General features: G+C 38.3%; 2 protein-coding genes across 2 annotated transcripts; both read left to right on the top strand.

Moving 5' to 3' along the window:
- Window positions 1-11,548: 11,548 nt before the first annotated feature.
- On the top strand, window positions 11,549-13,719 carry gpx9 (glutathione peroxidase 9). Its single transcript, XM_088439036.1, has 5 exons — window positions 11,549-11,788; window positions 12,757-12,850; window positions 12,969-13,099; window positions 13,177-13,307; window positions 13,441-13,719. Exons 1-5 carry the CDS (start codon window positions 11,657-11,659, stop codon window positions 13,496-13,498), a joined length of 546 nt encoding a protein of 181 aa, XP_088295162.1. The 5' UTR covers window positions 11,549-11,656; the 3' UTR covers window positions 13,499-13,719.
- A 275-nt stretch (window positions 13,720-13,994) lies between these two features.
- On the top strand, window positions 13,995-16,563 carry ndufb8 (NADH:ubiquinone oxidoreductase subunit B8). The gene is made up of 5 exons (XM_088439091.1): window positions 13,995-14,140; window positions 15,020-15,146; window positions 15,301-15,400; window positions 15,483-15,638; window positions 16,408-16,563. The coding sequence occupies exons 1-5, from the start codon at window positions 14,008-14,010 to the stop codon at window positions 16,498-16,500; spliced, it is 609 nt and encodes a 202-aa protein (XP_088295217.1). The 5' UTR covers window positions 13,995-14,007; the 3' UTR covers window positions 16,501-16,563.
- The last annotated feature ends 125 nt before the right edge of the window (window positions 16,564-16,688 follow it).

Raw genomic sequence — 16,688 nt, forward strand, 5'->3', positions numbered from 1 at the left:
ACATTACTGAGCAGAGCATAACAAGAGCGAGAGGATGAAATACAAAAAAAAAAAAGCTGAAAATGTTTGAGGATCCCTTGTGCAGCGGCGCCTTGAGATAAAATTTCATTTGTTCCGTGAACCCGTTTGCATCTCAAATAATGTGTTCCTATTGAAATGAAGGGAAATGCCATTATTTCATCCCATTCTCCTGAAAAAAATCAGTAAATGTCCATTTTATTGATAAAACCAGCATTTGCTAAGATTGCCCAGTTCACATTAAAAAGTTGTGTCAAAAATAACCTAAAATGGTCAATAAGGACGGAACAACTTTTTCGGTGAGTAATCTGAGGGTCGAATGAATAATCCACAAAACATCTCATTCCTACTTGGAGGTATGCACAACTAAGTCCAAATTGTTTTGTGGATCGATTTGATCCAACGTTTTGGGTTTAGTATAAAACAACCAAAAAAAGTGAAGTCTTTTTATAAATAGTTTTTACTCCATGCATAAAAAATGTTCCCTTAAAGTGACAGTGTGTAAGATTTACAACGGGAATAAATTAAATGATTGTAAATTGAAAACTTGCGAATGACGGTGTATTTAATGACCAACAGTATGTTTTAAATGTAAACATAGGTCGTTATCATTAAATTCTATTACATGGGGGGTGGCACTTCTCCGGAGGCGGCCATGTTTGTTATAGCTACGGACAATGGTAAACGCAGCACCTGCAGTACCTCCTGCTGTCCTTAATGAAAAAACGGTCTAAATTTAAGACACCATCCATTTAACTCATTCAATGCCAGGGACTTATTTTCATGTTTTTTAAGAGTCCATAAATCAATCCAAGATGCGTATATATTCATGTTTTTTAAGAGTCCAGACAGTCAATTCCAGATACTCAATGTACTACGAATAAATGTCTGTAGTTGCAATTTTTATTTGAACTTTCTAGATTAACCAGAAAAGGTGTTGCTCCTTATTGGGTTATTTTAGATTTACAGTATTTTTTTTTTCAAATATCTGTACCAAATACTTGTATAGAATGTAAAAAATAATATTTTGTAGACATTTTGGCTTACATTTTCTAGACTTTGTGTTGCTTTTTCTGGTGTGCACGACTTGGCTTCCTGAAGCAGTTTAAAACACAAATATGCTGCAATATTAGTCGTTCACATGAGAGGATAAAGAATATATGTAAGTATTGTTTTGACTTTTAGCTGTGAAGCAATGCAGCTCAAAACTCATGCAGGTAAAATAAAAATCAAAATGGCCAGATTTTGTCTTGTATCCTTAAAAAAAAAAAAAAAGCACCACTTTGGGTCATTGCAGCGCGCCCTCGTGAAGGTCACGGGCTGTCCTTTCAATGTAAATGCGGTTACTCATATGTGTCAGGCATGTCCTCTTTCAAGTATGCACCAGTTTGTCAGGATGAAGTCTGTCAATGTCAGACTGGTGATGGTGAAGTGTCCTTTGCAAATACCTCAGCCCCGGCATCTGCCTCCTCCTCTCGCTCCATCTTGCTCATCCCACATGTCACATCATATTTTTTCAGGCAGCCCCTGTAAAAGGGCAGAGGCTCCATGAATTGATGTGGGTCGCTTACATGAGCACGGGCGGGGCAAGGACGAGAACACTTAAGCGCACACGGGGCGGAGAACAAAGAAGAAGCGCTTGTGCTTCATGCCAAAATATCTATGCTTTAAAAACAGATTTACTGTTTACAGGTTGCTTTTAGAAATACAAGTAGGGCAAGCATGCAAGCTGCGTAACTCGACTCCCCTGCTTTGGACTCAGCAGTCAAGTGAGGACAAGCTGTGCAAGGACGACCCCTGTCGGTGAATAATATGCACTGTCCTAGAATGTAGATGAACGTACCGTGCGATATTGAGCACATTCATCATCCGCTGACAGTAAATTTGCAAAAATATTTGCGACGGAAATTGGCAAGCATCCATCATACGCTGGCAATGAGGGGCCATTTTGATCCCCTCGGGTTCCTTACTCCCTGGCACCCACTTATTTCACAATGCGGTTTTTGTGGTAGTTGTCATTTACATTTGTAATTGAATGACTCTCTACTGTAAAATAACAAATGTCGCTCCGATATCAGTGATGCAGTTTAAATTTACATTATATATTTGATCTCTTTACATATGTCAAGGGAGGAGCTGATGTTGGGACCTAAAATGAGACATGGCATCATATTGGATATGTAAAAGTCTTGAAATAAAAAATCTAAGAAAATAATGTACCTAAAACACGGGAACTGAAAAGCTAGACCTGGAACACGAAACTTAGAAAACAGACGAGGAAAGCTAGCGAAACATTACCACACCATAACAATCGACTGGGAACTCAAGACTTGTAATACTGGACTTGGAAATCGGTTAAAGATGGAACACTAGATCTGTAAAACTAGACCTGGAACACTTGACCTGGAACATTAGACTTGAAAGACTAAACCTCGAAAAACATACTTGGAAAGCTACACTTTAAAACCAGACCTGGAATAATAGACCCTGAAAACTAGAACTAGAATATCAGACTTGGAAAACTAGACCTGGAAAATTAGATGTGGAACACTAGACCTGTAAAACTAGACATTGCATTCTAGACCTGGAACATAAGACATGGAAAAGTACACCTGGAAAATTAGACATGGAACACCTCACCTGGAATATCAAACGTGGAAGGCTAGACCTTAACAACTAGGAATGGATCACTAGACCTGGAAAGCTAGACCTACAAAATTAGAACTTGGAAACCTAGATATGGAACACTAGACTTGGAACACTAAACCGGGAACATTGGACTTGCAAAACTAGACTATGAAAAATAGACCTGGAAAGCTAGACCTGGAAAACTAGACCTGGAAGACGAGATCTGGAACACTAGACCTGGACAACTACATATGGAATAGTCAACCTGGAAAACTAGATCTGGAGCATTAGACCTGGAAGGCTAGACCCAGAATAATAGACCTTGAAAACTAGACTTCGAACACTAGACCTGGAACATTAGACTTGGAAAGCTAGACCAGTAAAATTAGATGTGGAACGCTAGACTTGGCAAACTAGACCTGGAAAACTAGACATAGAAAGCTAGACCTGGAAAACGACACCTGGAACAGTAGACTTGGAATCAGCTAGACCTAGAAAATTAGAACAGGAACACACGACTTGGAAACCTGGACATGGAATCCGAGACCTGGAACATCGGACTTGAAAAATAGACTTGGAAAGCTAGACCTGAAAAACTAGATGTTTATTTCTTTTTTCTTTAACCTGTGTTTGCTCTGGCACTTTCGCAATAAAAAAATAAATAAAAAGACAGTTGGCACACTAACTCAAACCTAACCGTAAACCACATTCACCTGTCACAGGACATTAAAAGGTCATTTTCTAAAAAAAAATTCTAAATTCATGCTTTGCTAAATCCCGCCTAATATTTTTCAAAACAGACTAGGATTCTTCGAAATATCCTGCTAGGCTTTTCTCCTGTCTAATTGGTTAATGGAGGGAGGAGGGGGTTGGTGTAAAAAGGGAAATCCCATGCGCCTCTCAGGCTTGCTCCATGCCCACTGGACTGGAACAAGGCCAAAACACAGCACTGCCTCCCCCGTAGCCCCCACCGCACGCCGTCCACCCACGCTTCCACTGGACTGGAGAAGATCCAAGATGGATGCCTCCAGGGCCACAGTCCTGTGAAATGCACACTATTAGAAAGAGAAGCGTCCAGACTAGTCATAGCGTGTTTGAGTTGAGCACTTTTACATAAACTCCACGTCATGTCGCGACGACGGCTCCGATTCGTGACGTCGCTCGGAGGAAATCCGCAAGTGGCGCCGCCGCCGCCGGCGCGGCACCTTGCGCTTTTAGCAAAAGTCAAAACGGAACAGTCGCTTTTTTTAGAGGCTGCGTTTTTGAAGCTCAGTGATCCACAATGCTTGCACGACGTCCCTGAGGAGACGGGGAGAACAAAAAAAAAAAAGCGCGCAGGATGGATGGAAGGAGGAGGTGGGGAGTTAAGAGTGATGCGGGGAGAAAATATAGACAGGGTGCTCCGTCTTAATATAGATTTGTCTGTATAAAAGGTCAAAATTGGAAGTGCACAGACTGATGTCTCTTGCCTTCCAGACTCAGTGATGACACAAAATAAGTTCACTACATTGAAGCAGGTCTGCCACATTCAATTGAATGAATCGATATTCTTCGTATCCATAAACTAGTACGCTCCGTCTTCACTACTAAGTTTAGAATACGACTAGAATACTAGATTCAAGAGTTTTATTGTCATATGCATCGTAATGCTAGAAAATTAACTCTTATTGTGTTCATTTCCCTGAGCAGACTACATTCCATAATCGAGCAAATGATAAAGTAGGCAATAAATAAAACGGTAATAGAGCAATAAGCGCAGTTATAATGAACCACTAATACATGAACAGACTTACATTCTGAGCATATTATGGAGTAGAAGAAACTGTAGAAGATGCAAAATATCATGTAGTGCAAAATATTATGTATGACTGTTTTATTTGTGATTTTTGTTGCAATACTGGTGCAACTTGTGGCCTAAGTACACAAAGCAACTTTACTGTTAAACTACTCATGTGATGTAAACGTTCATACAAGAGCTCATTCAATTTGTACATATTGTTTATATTTTTAATACTATATTTTTTAAACTCTTTTTGAGCACAGGCATTTGATTCACATCTTTTTAGTTCATTTTCAGGAAATTGACACAGCGAAAAGATGCACACTTTTGCTTTAGCGGTGGATTTCCCCCGCGGGCTGGTACAAAAAAAAAAAAAGAAAAAAAACGCAGCTAAGCAGCACTGAACTATAAACCGCAGGGCTCAAATCATAAGAAAAAAATTGGCTGTAGTCTGAATTTTATGGGACTATAGTGTACAAGTAGCACTGTAAGGGCTCAACTAATAGTCATAAAATATGTCCTGGATGCACAAAATCATTAACTTATGATTCTATATTTAGTTTAAACAGAGAAAAAAATTATAACAGCATGTACACATGAAAGAGACTAAAATATTCACAATAAATTCAAGTATAGTCCTTTCAGAAATTGTAGTCACATGTAGTAGTCTTAGGAAGCAACTCATGGAAAAAAACATTATGTAATTTTGCAAAAATAGCCTATTGTGTGTAAAAATAAAGAACCACTCGGTCCAACTGTTTAGTTTATTCATTTGGAAACAAAATTTTTGGAAACAAAATGACTATAGTCTAAGAGCAGTTTTGAATTGGGATGCTGTATTGATGGCTAAATGAGTGACTAGACGGTAGAGAAGTTGGTGCTCACTCGTTTTGGATGTCCTTGCGGTATCTACAGTGTGCGTGTGTTTGCATGTGTGTGTTTGTGCGCAGAGTGCTGCGTTATGCACGGCTGACCACTAACACGATGTGACAGGGCAGAAATACCAGTATGGGCCACAGTCGCCCACCCACCGTCACACACAGACACACACACTAACCCCCCTCTGTGGAGCAGCACCCTCACCCTATTGGCTGTCTACTTCCGTCACTCCACATCTTCTGCTCAGAGACAGAACACTCCATAACCCCCCTTACACCAAACCCCCATTTTGCCTTCTCGCGTGGGGTACTAACGTGCATCCAAGAGTGACGTGATAAGAAGTGGGACGCATTACGCAACATCCTGTTATGCAAGATTTTTTTTTTCATATCTTCATCCGCCCAGCCGCTCGAGACATCTTCTTCTTCTTCTTCTCCAATCCCCCTCGTCTCCCCTTTCCTCTTTGCTACAGTCACCTGACATTTGGGGGCTGTCCCCGGTTCATCTTTGACCTCTGCGCCTTCATGTTGCAAGCTGATGCTGGGATGAGGGGAGGGGAATTTTTAAACACCCCTCCATCTTCTTTCTCGATTTAATATATCCACGCCAGAGAATGAGGAGTACGTTTTTAAGCTGGCGGGCGAGACGATCTGGTCAAAGCCGAGTGATGGTGCAACACTACGCCTCATATTGCCATTTTGCTTTAACAAGCTTCAGTGATGGAAAAAAAAAAGTTTACTTTTATTACTTGCAGCCTGTTGCAGATTTTCCTATGCAAGAAGACATGTTATTGCGCTGCACTGTGGGATGGAAAACGCTCCATTCTTGTTCAGTTGCATCAGCATTTAGAACACATTACATATGAAATCTGATGCGATGTATCAAAACTTTTGCAAGGATAAACTCTGAAATTTGTTTTATTGTATATATATATATATATATATATATATATATATATATGTATATTATTCTTCCCAAAGTACTCTCTGACACGCAAAAACACACACTAACAACTCTCACATAGGTTATTATTACTCACAGTCACACAAAATGACTCTGTCACACACAAGGAATCTCTTATGATTCCCAAAATAATCTGTCACACACTAAAATATCTCATGCACACCAAAAAAAAACAAAAAAAACATTCACTCTCCAAAAAAAAAATCACAATAATAAAGAATGCTCATATTCAATAGAAAATCTCTCTCACACTCCCAAATATTTCCCAGAACAGTCACAAAAAACTCACATTCAAACCCCCCAAAACTCTCACACATCAATAAATCACATAAGCCCCCCCAATACTCTCTCACATAATAAAACGTCTCTTGCAAACACCCAAAAAATATCTCACTCACCCAAAAACACATTCCTATTGTGAAACCTCTCTCACACATCAAACAATCTCTCTTAAGGGGCACAAAAACTCAAATTCCCCCAAATTCACACAGGAAACTCTCACACACACAAAAATCTCACATTAACGATTAAAAGATGACATGCACCAGAAAAAACTTCTTAAACAGAAAAAAACACTCTCACACACACAAATAACTCCCTCACAGGCACAATTTTGGCTCAAAGTCACACAACTCTCACACATACCAGGATATCATTCTCCCCCAAAATATTCTTACAAAATGGAGTCTCTCATGCAATCCCCTCAAAAAAAATCTCACTCACATCACACTAATATACCCAAAATTTCACACACAAAAAAATCTCTCATGCACTGTTAAAAAATGACATGCACCAGAAAACTCTTCTCGCACTAAAAGCACTCTCACACAAAAATCACAAATAGCAAATTGCTCAGTCACACAAAAATTCTCATTAACACCCAAATAACAATCCCACACCCCCCAAAAAAACTTCACCCGAATTAAAAAAAGCTCTAATATTAATACTCATTTTCAATCTCCTAGTGTTTTTTATTTCATGCTTTGGGTAGAAATTGACACCCAGAGGCTTTAATCACACAAACCCTTGCAAAAACAAAATGTTTCACACACACAAATCTCTCTCACATATACATGTTTTTGTGAACGTGAAAGCTGAACGTATATTGCACCTCACACTTCGAAGTTGTTTTCCCCTTGAGGAGAAATCACCACGTTGATTGGATCATAAGCGGAATAAGTCAAGCAAGCAGCCTGATTAGTTTGCAGTGAAAGAATGAGGCAGCAGAAGCCAGTGAGACTTTCCTCATCGCATTGCCGCGTAGAACAAGACACGAATGAGTGGGTAGAAGGGGAAATGTTTAGTGTCAGCTTGGGGAAGCAGGTAGGCAGCTTCCGCTCTTAATGTCTCATTCAAGCTGGAAGCGAAAGAGGTGCGAGTCAGAATGAGGGGGGGGGGGGGGGGGGGGGGCACTTCCAGAAGGATTTCATCACTTCCATCTTCTCCTGCATGTCGACGTGAAAGAAGGCAACGACACATGACCTACATTTGCCTTTTGAGGCGAGCTCCAGCGGCAAGGCCCTGCGTGCGATGCAAAAAAAAAAAAAAAAAACAGTAGCGCATCCAAAAAGGAGCATCATAAAAAAAGGACATCGGAAGAGTTTGCATTTTTTTGACGAGCGGAAAAAGGTAGACAGGGAGTAACTTTTGAGGCTAATCCTCCTCCTCCTGTTTATATAACACACATCTCCTATTCTATTCTATGCACTTCAAAGCTTTGCCAATCTGCATATATGATTCATCCAGGGAACAGCAGGAGGTGTGTGTGTGTGTGTGTGTGTGAGTGTGTGAGCGTGTATGTGTGTGTGTTTACTCACGGGAAGAACGTTTGAAGAATCCTAAGCTTCTTTGGGGTGTATTTAGGCGACTTTGGATGCGTGACTGCTCAAGTCTCCTGTACAGATAGTCACATTTGCAAATAAAGTAGGGAATAGCGAAATTTGGAAGAAGAAAAAAACGCATACAAGAGAAGAATAACACCAGCTCGTCCTCAAGAGGTCAGACTGTATATGCAAGTTATTTACTTGATCTAACAATAAGAGGAAATAGAGGGGGAAAATCGAGAGAAATTTGGAACATTAGACATGTGCACGTATAGTCGCTAGGTGGTGCTAAAGCACCTTGTGCGTTTGCTCTTAAAGAAGATGTACCATTTTTTACAGCATTTTTTTTTTGTCTTTATTCGCCAATATAATAAAAATAAAAGGATCTTCTTCACTGCCCTTGATTATATCAAAAGTGTATATTTGATAGACATTTATTTGAGTACTTCGTAGAATTGGATATATGTTCCAAATGTTTCGCTCTACATAATTAAAAAAGATGCTGTTTTTCTACAATGCATGAATATTTTAGTGATGGTTGCCCATTTCTTTTTACGACTTGAGCACCTGCTCCTAAAAATATCTGCATGCGTGCCTGTCAACCAGCACTACATGAAGCCTACAAAATAAAAGTGGTGTGATGAATTTCAGTCAATTCTATTTTGCCAAGTGGTTTTATTTGTATACCCCTAAATCATCGTTTCTTTATTTGTTTTGGTTTTTTTTTTTTAGTCCATACTGATTGCAGACCTTGATTAACATGGCATGCTTGAAATTTTAATTTGAACAAAAAACATGTTATTAATAGAACAAATGTTAAAAAACATTTTAAGGTATACTGTATTCTAAAGTTAAAAATGTATCGAGATGCCTGATCACAAATTGCAGTTAAAATTAACTGCAATGATAGCAAAAATGTCCTTTGTGGGAAACAAATAGTTGCACATCATTTTACATCAAAATCAGTGTTCTTTGCCTCATTTGCCCAACTTTTAGGCGTTCAACTATTTCCCTTTCCTTCCTCGAACAACTGCAAAATGATAAAAACCAGACATGCAATTTGTCCATCCGTCCATGATGAATCCACTGTGTGTTCAACTTGGAGCCATATCATTCATAAGCTGATGTTCTTGGCGCCGCACTTTCATCAAAACAGGAAATCTCTTGTTATGAGAAGAAGCCCTTTAAACACAGATGTTGCGCGGAACGCACGAAGCATAACAATTTACTTAATGGACGAGTAAAACGTCGGGCCAAGACGAGTGGCCAAGAAGCATTGTTTGCTGATTGTGTTCGTCCCCCTTTGCTCTTCCTACACACACATAAAATGAGGTCCACTAGGCCTAGCCCGAAGGCCTCGCACAATATTTTTCTTGAGAAATCGAGAGCGACAGCAAGAGAGGCAGTGGCAATATGTCAGTGTAAATGCTGCCATCACAAAGCACGCCCTGTGGCGAGAGAAAGGAAAAGGAGGTGGGGGAAGGGGTGCGTAGTGGAGGTGTGATGCGCGGTGACGTCGAACACTTAAGAGATGACATGAGGGCAAGGAGAGAGAGAAAAGCTGACCTATCGACAGTCTGCAGACTGAATCTATGCACGAGGTCTCCCCCTATCGGTCATTTAAAAGAATGAGACGTATTTTTTGGCCTCGTATTCAAGGTTACGCGTTCGAACCCCCGTTGCTTCGTGGACTTTGCACGCCTCTCCGGTTTCTTCTAAAAACATACATTTTCTATCTAGAACTTCTCCATTCTCCGAGCAGGTTGATTGTATCTTGATGACGACTCACTCAAAAAACACTGATAAATGTTCCACTCGTATCAGTAATAGTCAAGCAGGTGACGTCATTGTATTGGGAAGGAGGCCAAAATGACATTCTGCTAAAGGTCACATGAAGGTTTTGGTTCAAACGCTTCAAATGAAGGTCGCTACTCACTTGATTCTGCACTTGCTGTAGTAAGGAAGCAAAAGTGCAGCAGCGCCGCTGTGTGGTTGCATAGGCTCATTACAACAATTTAAAGAGCACTGGTAGTCCAATAGCCCGGCTGAATTTCTGTTGCCAATACCGGATAATTCCGTTCTGTAACTGAATAATAGATCTATATGATTTAACAAAATAAACTTTTAATTTTAATTTTTGATTGCTTTTTTGACAAGTCAAAATAGCGTTGTAGATGTCTAATCACAGTAACCATGTCTGCAGTTAGAGAAAGCGTATTTACTATTCACAATTTCGCATAAAAATACCTGTAAATATATTGAAGAAAAATATCACTTTTATCTTTGTTTTTTTTGGGGGGGGACTTTAATGGAAACCAAACTTTTAATAGTAAATCTCAAAAAAAGACATCATTTGTCAAAGATGAAACCATTTATTCTTGCATAGTCACGGATCAAATTACAGATATTTCTATCTGTTGCTACAAGGTATTTTGAATGAAAATTCCAACTTTTCAAAATGTCATTACGAATAATTAGAAAGACGTAGTTGGTGTCCACAATGTTAAAACTTTAGAAAGAATTCAAATTCTGAATCAAATAGAAACAACTTTTTCTTTTATTTTTCTTTTTTTTTTTAAGATGGGTTAATGCTTTATTGGTCCAGCTTCATTTTTATTTTTTTAAGCCTCATAGCAAGATTGCATTGGTGATTTTTAACTTACTCTTACTCTTTTAAGTTTGATTTTTTTTCTCTTTATGTTTGGTGTAGGATTCTTCATAGGTTGTAATAAATACCAAAGGTTGAATCAAGGCAAGTTGACGTCTATCATTAATATTTTTTTTCCTTTCAAACATCTATTTAAAGTGTTATTGGTTAAATAAAAATACCTCCTGTGGAAAATAGTTAGACAACCATAATATACAGTGATTTAAAATCAGTTTTAACATAAACTTAACATTCATAGCTTGTTTATAACTTCCTTGGATTTCACAAGTAACTTGTTCAGTCCTGTAGTATTTTAGAGTATCTTTCATGCGTCGAGGTATTAAATCCTAAGTATTTATTCATTTATTTTCAAGTATTAGGTGAAAAAGAGGGTTGAAAATAGCTGGTACAGAATGAGTGATAAGTATCGTAAACATGTCTTTTGTATTCTGCCACCAAAACATCGATTTCACGATTTAAACCATTTTCAATCTTTGATTTCAAAATGATTAATTCATTAATTCATTTGATTTACTGTTTATCCCTACATAGAATAGATGGAATAAGAAAAAAAAAGGAAGATTTGGAAGCAAAACCACATTTAACCTCATTCCTCTTTCCAGTATACATGGAAGTAGAACCCAATCAGTGAATTGGTCCCAGAGTCGATTTTACTTCCCCGACCGATTATGTTTTGGATTTTCATCTTGTTTGCACCCTTTGCGGATGTTAACTTTCTATTGGCTCTTCCTGAACAAATGACCAATGTCCTGCTTGTTCACCTCTGCTCCACAGGGACAATGCATTCAGTCACGCCGAACGATTGCTGAGCTGTGCGTTTGTTTCAGTGAATGTCGCTTAGCGAATGGCTCTCTCTTGGACTGCTGAGACATTTAGTACCTGAGCTAAAATAAGAACATGGCCAATAAATCCATCTACGATTTCACAGCCGAGACCCTGGATGGAGTGACGGTGCCGCTGGGCGACTTCCGGGGTAAGGTGCTTCTCGTCGTCAACGTGGCCACCTTCTGAGGGTCAACTATAGAGGAGGTAATATACTGCACCAATCTTTACAGCACCGTTTTCCTATCGGGGGCCATTGGTGAGCCATTGACACCCCAGAGCCAATATTTGATCAATTATATAGCATTGATTTGTCCCGTCAATCATTTTGAAGTGTTTCTCTTGACTGCAGTATTTGTGTAGATTAGATTTTTGTTGTCCAATCAGATTGCAGCATCTATGTGTTGCCATGTCAACCTAATCTACCCAAGGCCTTCTGAATCAGTGGCACTGGCTGATGTAACTTGATTAAGTGTTGGAGAAATCATTATGAATAAATATTAGTCTAGAAAAAAAAAGAGCCTCAACATTCTTTGGTATTACAGTTAGATCTGTTCACAAAATTCAATCATTAACTTGATTATTAATAAAAAAAATTCATACTTAATTATTAATAATGAAAATCAAAATTTGTCAAGCCTCTTCTTAAAAAGAAATACTTATGAATAAATTGTCCACGGAAAAATATTCAACTTTTGGGATCATAATAGAGATGTGTTCACAAAAATAAATCATTAACCTGACAGGTAACGAGAGGTGGCACGTGACGAATTGGGTTGAACCATTCTCGTATGGGGGATAATCTGGGTTTTAATAAGAATACAATTGAATAACCTATTGAACATAAAATGTGTATGATAAATTTTTATTTCCCTGAAACATTTAATGAATACAGTAACTTTTTTTATGATTTCTGCATGGGTTTATATTTTGTTTTGTTTAAAATCTGGAGTAACCCCTGGAGTTTCTACCCCCAGAGTTACCTGTACCCCTATTTTCTGAATTACTGCATTAGATAACTTGATTTTGACATGACCCAGACAATGTGCTTGGCATAGTTGTGTGCTGTTGTATTTTGTTTTTGTATAATGTTGATTAAGTCTATGACTGCTGCAAGATAGTATTGGGGTCCACTGGAAGCATTTTATTTTATTTTTACCAACTTTGTCCTTTAGTACCACCGACTGAATGCACTCATGGAAATGTTCGGTGACCTCAATTTCACCGTGCTGGCTTTCTCCTGCAACCAGTTTGGCCTTCAATCCCCTGGTAGGTCTACTCATTAAATTAAATCATTGTTGTACCACTTTTTACATTTAACTGCTTATGAAGTCATCCCCACTATGTTTTTCATGTATTTTCTACTTTATTTTTTGTTATTTTTTAGAGGGGAATAACGAAACCTTAAACATTCTTAAGTATGTAAGACCAGGAAGGGGATTTGTGCCAAAGTTTCCAATCTTTAGTAAAGTGGAGGTGAATGGAGGAAACGAGGAGCCGCTGTTCACTTACCTGAAAGTAAATGAATGTCGTCTAATGGAGACATCTATTACAAAGTGGGGCAGCTTTAATTCATTTCCCGTGTCTTCTCACAGGAATCGTTGCCCTTTGTGAATCCCATCATTGGCGACATAAAGAAGTTCTACTGGTCACCTCTCACAGTCAATGATATTCGATGGAACTTTGAAAAGTTTCTAATTACTGCAGATGGCAAGCCTTACAGCAGGTTAAGTTTTTGACCGTTGGGGTCGGGTCTCAAAATGCATTTATTTATTTATTTATTTTGGCTCCGGGATATTTCATTGAAATTAAATATGTAGGCACACTATTTTCAGAGCAGTCTTTTCACTTTGCTGCAGGTATGAACTTCACTGTTCCATTGACAGAGTTGAGAAGGACATTGCAGAGCTTCTGTAACCGACGTCTGTCAGTTGATCAGCGGTGGCAGCGTGAAGGTCCCTCGGTAAATGCACATGTGTGCCCCTGAGCTGGATCTGATGAGGAAGAGGAACAAGACTCGGAGCAACGGTGCATTCACTCTGGGAGCAAATTCCTCTCCGCCACCATTAAAACTAATGCTGTTAAATATGAATAATAAAAAAAAAGTGCTTGCTTTCTTTCACTATCACTTTGCAAAAACAAATAACAACATATCATTTAGGCCTGGTTGTGCTTGAAATATATGTTTTAAATGCTAAATTATACTTCGATTTTTATTTTAATTACCTGCACCACTTTGCATACTATGCTTCTAATGGATTCCTTTGCCAAAAATGTAAAAACAATTTCAGCTTTGACCCACGTAGCATTAAATAAATAATCAAGTAGTTACAAAAATATGCCATTTATGTAGCATCACAACATAATCAAGGGTATAGCGTGTTTAAATTTTGGTACTCATGAAGACCCGTACTTGGTCTATACGCATGCGCATTTCCTCCCGGTCGGTCTGCAAGGAAACAGTAAACATGGCCGTCGTTGGCTTCCGACGGTGGGCCCAAGCTCTTTCTAAAGGGCGAGAGTCTGGACTCTCAGCTCTTCTTTCCAGCTCTAGGGCAGGTAAGTTTAGCTGTAGCGTTTAATCGTCCAAAATTAATAAATGCATTCAAATAAACTTGTTTGCTCCGTTTTCCGACACCCAAATTGACGTAACCTTGACATGCTAACTTTAGCTTGAGCTAAGTGGCTAGCGTTGTTTGAGAATCAGGAATGACGGTAAGCGGCTATAGAAAATGTATGGAAATTGTGATTGGTAAATTAGGCCTCTTGAGTCGTAACGACACATTAGGCAAACTGATACTGTGTTGGTACTGTGTCACTTCATTGGGAGAGTTGATGGATCTGAATTGCATTGCATCCAACCTATAAACAATAATACATTATATACTCATGTGTTTGGACCAAGTTTATATTATCATTGAAGTATTCAGTCAACAAATTATATGAATGAATCAATGTAAAAATCACAGTCTAAAGTATTTTTCCCACGAGAATTTATAACCAGTCTTTTGCCTTTAAAGTGATTCATTTTTTCTGCAAACCTCACAAGGTGTTGATTTGGCTGGTGTACCCCAAACAATGGAGATAAGTATTAACTAGTGATTCATTGCATCAACTGTTTACTCTATCGAAACATTTTCTATGCAAATGTAGGAAAAAACGAAAGTACTTCTATCGGGAAAACCTTTACACAAACAAAACAATCATCATCTATCGAAATGCAACAATCATTTAACAATATAGAAACTATTTTCTTAGCATTATGTGAAACCAAAAACATCCCGTTGAATCAGCCTAAAAGGCAACACATTTACATGGATTTCTTCATCCGTTTAAAAAAAAAGGCCCGATACCGAAATATGTAAAATTTCCAAATATATAGAGTATGTTAAATCATTGGTTTACATGTGAACTGTGTTTCATTCTTTGTTTTTTCAGCATCTGGTTTTTCAAAGGCTGATCTCCCTGGTGCTTACCCCAAAACTCCAGAGGAGAGAGCTGCTGCAGCAAAGAAGTACAACATGAGGGTTGAGGACTATGAACCCTATCCAGACAAAGGAGAGGGGTACGCTTCAATAATGATTTCTTTTGTTTGAGCTTGTTTTTCATGGCATATTACAGGAATGGCTTCTTGTGGGAAAGTCTTTCCCATTTTCATTTTGCGATAGATATTTAATTGTAACTTTTAGTGACACGTTTGATTTGTGTGTTGTGTGAAGCTATGGTGATTATCCGAAACTTCCTGACCGATCTCAACATGAGAGGGACCCCTGGTATCAATGGGACCACCCGGACCTGAGGAGGAATTGGGGAGAGCCGGTAAAAAGAATAACTATGCCGGGGGTTGTTTGTTACAGTCAATCAGTCATATATTTTTCTTGTCTTGTTTTTTTTTTTCTAGATACACTGGGATTTTGATATGTACATCAGAAACCGTGTGGATACATCTCCCACTCCTCTGTCCTGGAACAGCATGTGTAAACAGCTGTTGGGTTACATCGGCTTCATGTTGTTCATGTTTTACCTAGGGGAGAAATTCCCTATTTATCAGCCTATTGTAAGTAAAGACTGCAACACTTGGACAATAAATATTTACTTTGTATTGCACCTATACATTTTTTTTAGAAGTAGAAGAAGGAACTCAAAAGCAGGGTAAAATATTAGTCTAAGAATGTTCATGTTCCCAAATGTAAGGTTTACAATAATACAGTAGTCAATTTCTGAATATACCGAATTGAATAAAGTTGTAATGTCAGAACTAATATGAGTGTAAAGTCAGTGTAATCAGGCTGAAATTGCAAAATGATCACAGTATTAGTAATGTTCTAAATTGTACAAAACGGAGCACTTTATCAACATAATTGTATCGTTGCAACATCCGCGTATTTATTTCATGTAAATTATCTTCAAAGATATAAGTTAATCTTCTTTTTTTTTTGCTTGTTTTTTTTTTTTTTTCTTGAAGCTTTACTTTTACTTTATATGCAAACCATTTCCTAAATTTTCTTGGTCAGGTTTGGGCAAACATTTTGACTCGAGGGCCACAAAGGTTTCTATAATTTAACCAAAGGGACTAAACAAGGAACAGATGGATGGAGTCATAAAGGGGAACAAAATGTGGGATCTAGTAAACATTTGCAATAATTTCAATTGAAAATTAACAGAAAATTGCTGGGCCGGATTAAATCGCTAAATGGGCCACATATGGCCCCCAGTCAGGCAGTTTTCTAAATCATAGTAATCGACATAAAGCATGGATTTAAGGCAACTGGATTAATAGTTATGTCTTTTTTTTTTTAATTACAGTATTTTTTTCTCAATTTCAGGGACCCAAACAGTATCCCTACAACAACTTGTACTTGGAGAAAGGGGGAGATCCTGAAATACAGCCTGAAGAAGTCAAAAATTACGAAATCTAAAAATACTCTTCTCCTTATGTATATATATGTCTGTCAAGAATAAAAAACTTCTACCTACATTCACATATAGTCATGTCTTTATTTTAAGCATACTGTAAGAATACAAGTAGGGTTAATGCGGGGCAAATTTAATATGTTTATATAAATGTAAATTTGACCACGTATAATTCCTGCGGGATTGCAGCGTG

Source organism: Hippichthys cyanospilos, chromosome 17 (genome assembly GCF_059441005.1).
Source record: "Hippichthys cyanospilos isolate Australia breed blue-spotted pipefish chromosome 17, RoL_Hcya_1.0, whole genome shotgun sequence".
In the NCBI taxonomy this organism is placed as follows: Eukaryota; Metazoa; Chordata; class Actinopteri; order Syngnathiformes; family Syngnathidae; genus Hippichthys; species Hippichthys cyanospilos.